Source organism: Dendrobium catenatum, unplaced genomic scaffold (genome assembly GCF_001605985.2).
Source record: "Dendrobium catenatum unplaced genomic scaffold, ASM160598v2 fragScaff_scaffold_621, whole genome shotgun sequence".
In the NCBI taxonomy this organism is placed as follows: Eukaryota; Viridiplantae; Streptophyta; class Magnoliopsida; order Asparagales; family Orchidaceae; genus Dendrobium; species Dendrobium catenatum.
Window position 1 is genome coordinate 28,202,635 of NW_021319083.1, and position 6,366 is coordinate 28,209,000.

At 37.3% G+C, this 6,366-nt stretch overlaps 1 protein-coding gene across 1 annotated transcript; it reads right to left on the reverse strand.

Annotated features, from left to right (window-relative positions):
- Nucleotides 1-1,955: 1,955 nt before the first annotated feature.
- On the reverse strand, nt 1,956-5,520 carry LOC110111790 (5'-adenylylsulfate reductase 3, chloroplastic). Its single transcript, XM_020843801.2, has 5 exons — nt 5,359-5,520; nt 5,010-5,280; nt 3,856-4,204; nt 2,966-3,103; nt 1,956-2,872 (listed from the first exon to the last, which is right to left on the reverse strand). The coding sequence occupies exons 1-5, from the start codon at nt 5,411-5,413 to the stop codon at nt 2,315-2,317; spliced, it is 1,371 nt and encodes a 456-aa protein (XP_020699460.1). The 5' UTR covers nt 5,414-5,520; the 3' UTR covers nt 1,956-2,314.
- Between the last annotated feature and the right edge of the window lie 846 nt (nt 5,521-6,366).

A 6,366-nucleotide genomic window follows, 5' to 3' on the forward strand; every position in this document is an offset into this window, starting at 1 on the left:
GTCATGATATTCATATAAAAAATTTGATTTTGATGAATTCCAAATTTATTAAATTTATTTTGATATAAATATAATATAAATTTTGATTTTATGCATTATAGAAAAAAAATGGTATTTCCGGCAAACAAAAGCCATCGAAAATTAACGTTATTTGTTGGAAATATTGACTTTCAAGTGGACTTCCTATGGAAAATGGGTCGACGATAAAAAGCGAGTCGGAAACATGTTTCTGATGGAAATAAGATCATCATAAATAGTTATGGCGAATTTACCGACGGTTTTCCGGCAAAAACATAGTCTTAAAAAAGATGATTTCATATTATTGTTTTTGGCAGGATTTTCGCCGGTTATTTCCGCTGAGATAACCGACGGGTATCATGCTGAAACTTCCAGCGAAAAAATATTATTGGAAACGTTGCAACAATTTGTCGTATAGTAGTTACCGACAGATAATTCGTCGAAAATCAGCTAAAAACATGTACCAGAAACAAACAAAAAACAGTAATCCCTCTTAAATATTCTACATCACAACAATCCTGCAATGCATGCATATATCATATGCATATGTCAACTACATTTCAAACAAAAAATACTAGTGCTATAAGTAATAAGACGTGATCACAAAAAACATATTCTGCATACCAAATAGTTATAATATAAACATCAAATTCATTACACAATAAAAACAAACCATTAAATGTACATATACATAATAATAAAATATCCAGTAAGAACAAAAAAAATCGAATTAGAATTTGTTTTGTCATTCTCCTCCTTTGTCGATACCAGCAACTTTCTACTGAACTGCTCCCTCATTCTCTGCAACTACTCTAATATTTGATTTTGTGGCATCTATATCTACATTTGCAAGTCAGCTTGTGATTTTCAGGCTTGATCTAACCACTTGTTGGCTGTACAAGGTATCATGGTTTCCTGCTGAGAACTTGGAGCCACCAGAGGTCTGCCCCTCATATGCAACATGAATCATTTTTCTCCATTATGTCATGTTAAGAGTCAAACTCTCATAATCGGGTCATCAGAAGACAGATATTTTATGTGACCAAACCATCTAAGATGACTCTTTCTAATCCTAACTATCAATTGAGCTAGTTTAAACTTTTAATGTATATGCACTGTTCTTATTCTATCACTAAAAGTAAACCCACTCAACCACATGATCATCTTCATCTTAGCTATACTTAAATTAATTGTATGCTTTTGTTTTAATGGCCAACATTCTACGCCATAAAGCAATACATGTCCTACAATTATTTTATCCCTTAAGTTTGAGGGGTACATTTCTATCATAAATTAAAACTGCAAAAAGCTTACCAAGCTACCATAGAATAGCATACAAGATGGCGGATGACTACACGTTGAGGCGGCGGACAGCTATAGCATGACGAGGCGGTGAACGGCGTGAATGACGACGACAAACCATGGGCAACGACTCATGCGAACGAGAGCGATGAACATGCAGGTAAAAATTATGAGCAAACGACTAAAAATGGGGCTTACTCCGGCAGAATCTATGGTGGCTTGTCATCTAAAAATATTTCCGGTGACTATTCCGCCGAAAAAAAGTTGTCGGTTTAAGTAAGCTTGTGGATATTCCGCCGTAATATTTTCGACTCAATTTTCGCCATTAAATTTTGTTGGCTTAAAATAATCGGCCGACCCAACTGATAGGCCACAGGAAAATTGCCAACAGTATATCAGCCAGAAAAACCATTCTGATTAAAACACAATTTTTAATTCATATTACAATTACCTCAAAATAAATTTAATAATTTTAAAACCATTCTGATTAAAGCACAATTTTTTATTCATATCATATTGCTTTCTAATATTAAAAATTGTTGTATGACTTCTTACCCCCATCACACTCAAACAGAGCTACATTTTCATCACATAAATTTGTAAAAATTAATAAAAAAATTATAGTCAACTAAAAATATGACAAAAATATTTAAAAAATTATCCCAAAAGTACAATAAAGAACAACCCAAATGACAAAAAAGTATATAACATTGGCAAATCCATACAGTACTACAATGGCACACAAGCCTTGTTCAAAAGAAAGGATGATCGCATGATCATACCAGAATTACCAGAAACCTCTTCTCCTCCTATGAAGGAGAGAACTGAAGTGAAAGGGGAACTCACCATACCAATCAAGAACCATAGCATCTGAGAGCCTATTCACTACACTATACAACCTTCCATCAAAACTTAGAAGCCAATCTACCCCCAACATAGAAGGATCAAGCAAGAATAATGAAGAACCAGTACTTAGAACCTACCAAGTACCATCTCATCTTAGTGCATTGATGAAAGCAAGCAGAGAATCGACATCACGGCTCTCTGAAGGATATTTGATTGGCCTTGAGGCATGGTTGGGGAAGAAGAGGATGGTGGGGAAGCTGCCAAGCTGAAGTTCCTGCTTGGCAAAAGGTTTCTGTTCCCCATCAGCACGGAATTTCCCAACCTTGACACCTGAACCATGGAGCTTCTCAGCTAGTTCAACGTAGGAAGATTCCATAGCCTGGCAGAACTGGCACCAGGGGGCATAGAGGACAACTAGCCATGGCTCCTTCCTGTTCTCCAACTTGAGCAAGTTCTCAATTCCAGGCCTGGTAAGGTTAACAATGGCTTGGGTGCTGAAAATATCAGATATGTTGCTTACACCATTGACAGTAACAGCTCCTTTTCCATTAGCAGCATGGTTTTGTGAATTTTCTTGAGAAATGTTGCCTTTGTGAAGGCCACATTCTTTTGCCTTTGCATCCTCCCACCACCACCTTCCTTCCCTCTCGTGCTGACCCGGCAATACTGGTCTCGTGCATGGCTCGCAGCCTATGGACACATAACCCTGTCATCATTTATAGAAGATGAGTATGGTGTAACTTGTAAGTACTTATTGCATAGGAATTTTCCTCAAAGAGTTTCTTCACAGTTTCATTACCTGAGAATGGAGAGAGTTAACGGGAACATCCATGGTTCTGAGAAAGTTCCAGATGTCCTTTCCATCCACATTTGCTACTGGATTCCACTTTATTAAGCTACCTGCACCACCATCCAATCCTTCAAATGAAGGATCAACCTGCAAGAAACATTCACAAGCTCAGGTAAGACTCTTATTTGACCAGTTTAAGACAATTGGAATGCATTCTTTTGACATTCCATTAGTGTTTAGGGTGAGCATATCTAAAAAATTGAAGGGAATACAAATACATTCTACTTATTATTAACTCATTTTCTCCTCAAACAAGCAAGTGGCTGAAAACAAATTTCAATTCGATTCCTTTAACTTGCGAACGATAATACTGAATAGAAAATAGTTCACATAATCAAGACGAGCAAAGAAATGGATGAAAGTGAACATAATCATACAACAACAACATCAAGTCTTTGTCCCACTACATGGGATCGGCTACATGAATCCTTTTTCGCCATTGTGTTATGTTAAAAGTCAAATTCTCATTTAAATCTAATAAAGAAATATCATTTCTAATATTTTCTAACCAAGTCTTTTTAGATCTACCTCTACCTTTCTTAACATAAGTCAAATCTAATACCTCAACTTTCCTAACCAGATCATCGGAAGGCCTCCATTTAATGTGACCAAACCATCTAAGGCGACTCTCTCTAATCTTATCTTTCACTGGAGCTACTCCAACCTTTTCACGTATATGCTCATTCCTTATCCTATCTATAAGGGTAAAGCCACGCATCCACCTAAGCATCCTCATGTCTGCAACACTTAACTTAGTATTATGCTTCTCTTTTAATGGCCAACATTAGGCACCATAAAGCATTGCACCATAATGGAAGAATAGTAGCATTAGTGGGTACCTGGACAACAGGGATGTTAGCTCTGGTGCCTGGTGACTGATCCTTTCTCTGCCCAGTAATCCAGGCTTTAAAACCTTTAAGAGCCCTTCTCAAAGGTCTAACCTTCCTCACCCTGCAACACTCCTGGTGTCCATCCTCATAGAAAGAGAATAATCCCTTGGTCCTCACAAGAGCCTGAACCTCGACTGAATCGGGGAACATATATTCGATATGAATACCATAGTGCTTCTCGACAACATCAAAGAACTGGTAGGTCTCAGGATTCAGCCTGCCGGTGTCGAGGCTGAAGACCCGGAAGGGCCGTCCGGTCAAATGAGCATACTCTATCAAAGCAACATCCTCTGCCCCACTGCAACAAGAGCAAGCAACGGTAACAAAACATGAAAAACCAAGCATTTCTTCTAAATTCATGTAAGAACTCAAAAAACACCAGTAACTAATGATTTAGATGATTACAGAGAATAATTGTCTAATTGACTCAAATTGAAATGGGACTGAAATCTGCATTTCCAATATTTGCTAAATCCTACTCGAGTTAAACCCAAGTAGCCAAACAACCTCTCAAGCAAAACATCTGCAATTACCAAGGAAATGAACTGTGTAGCAAAATTTACTTCAACAATGTACTTATAACATACAAAAGAGTTAATTTGCACGCAACAATATGTTAAAGAAGTGCATGACCAGATTTCTAGAAATCCATAAGTAAATTCAATCAGTGATAACAACTTTCACTTCCCTGAAACCCTCTTATTTTCACAGTAATTATTAGGTCATCAAGGCTGGCAAAATTACATTTTTAATCGCTAATTCAATGTGTTTCACATTATATTACCAGAAAAAAAGAACCACAAAAAAGGTGCTAATTGCATTTTACCAGAAAAAATAACATTTTTAAGAGATTTCCTCCAGTGAAATATCTTAACTTAAACTAGAAGCTGAGAACAGTAAGGAGAATTCAGAAGTATGTAAGAGTTGAAAAAGAAACGGGAAAAAATAACAGACGCCAACAAATTTTAAATTACTGATTAAAATAAAAGTTTGAAAATTTAGATTCCAATATGCCCTCATCAAACCCAAATCTCCCAATTCTCACCAAAACTAAGCAATCAAAAATTGAGCACAAAAAAAGATAAATGAAATCAGAAACAAACCTGAAAGCAATCGCAATATCATCCCCAAACATCTCCAGAGCCCTATCAATGATAGCAAGCGGCGAAGCATGCTCCATCTCCTTCGCCAGCTGCTCATAGCTCACCTCGCTGACCTCCTCCTTCTCCTCCGTCACAGTTGCCGCCACAGATTCCATCTTTCTCCGCGGCTCCAACGCCTGCGCGGGCCGCACTGCCCACCGCCTCCGACCGCTCAGCGCCTCCGCAGGCGCCGCAACCATATCAAACTGCCTCACAGACCCAGCTTTTCCCCCTGCTCGAAATCACAAATCACTCATAAACCAAAGCAACCGAAGCAAGCCAAGACGCAAAATTTATGCAATCTGCATACCTCTGAGCTCGCGCTGGACGATAGCATGCGAAGAAATTGCAGAAGCAGAGGCCATTGAAAACGAATTAGTTCTTAGAACTGAACTCCGCCTTGTAATATGTTTCCTTTGGGTTTAAAATTGTGATTTTTTTTTTTTCTTGAGAGGTTGCAGAGATGGAGGGAGGGATTAATAGGAAGAGGAGAAGGGGAGCCGTTTCATGACGAAATGAATGTAGACGGGATTGCGTCCGTAGCGCAGTAGCTGACGTGGTAGGTTTTAATTGGATGGAGAAAGCGCGCGGCGAGAGCCGCTTGCCTCGCACCGGTGAGAGTGCGTAAGGGGTCGCGTGGCCGCCCTGAGGGCGGTCAAAAGATGCAAATCATGTAATTGCTATTTTACATTTATACCCCTTTAAAAGTGCTATTTTTACATTAAAAAATTATTCTCGTATGGAATTTCCATTTTGCTTCTCAATGGGAATAATTTTATATTATGATATTAATTTTTATTGGGATAAATTTTATTGAGGATGATTAATTATATATTTCAATTTTAATAACTATAAAATTATTTTGATTATTCTTAAAATTTAAAATTTTATGTGATATTAATTTAAAATCATCCTTTTTCAATTTAAATAAATTTATAATAAAAATAAGTGTCTTGAACCTATCGACATCACAAATCATCTAATTTGAGTCAAAATGAACCCAAATCAAAAACTTGAAATATATTTTAAAATATTTGAATATTAAATGAATGGTCAAATGCCTCCAAATCTTACACACATACAGTTAAATTGTGCTGGTCAACGAATGAATCTAACGAGCCTAAAATCATTATATTCTGATATCATTGAGATGCTCAAATAATCACCACTGACGATCACATTCAGTAATCACCGCTACAACTACATAGCTTTCATCATTTGAGTATTGTCACATAACTACTAAAACTTAACATTTTTATTGAAGTTCAACTGCCCGTTGGTGGACACCTGACTTCTTGAATCCCTATAACGAGAATCA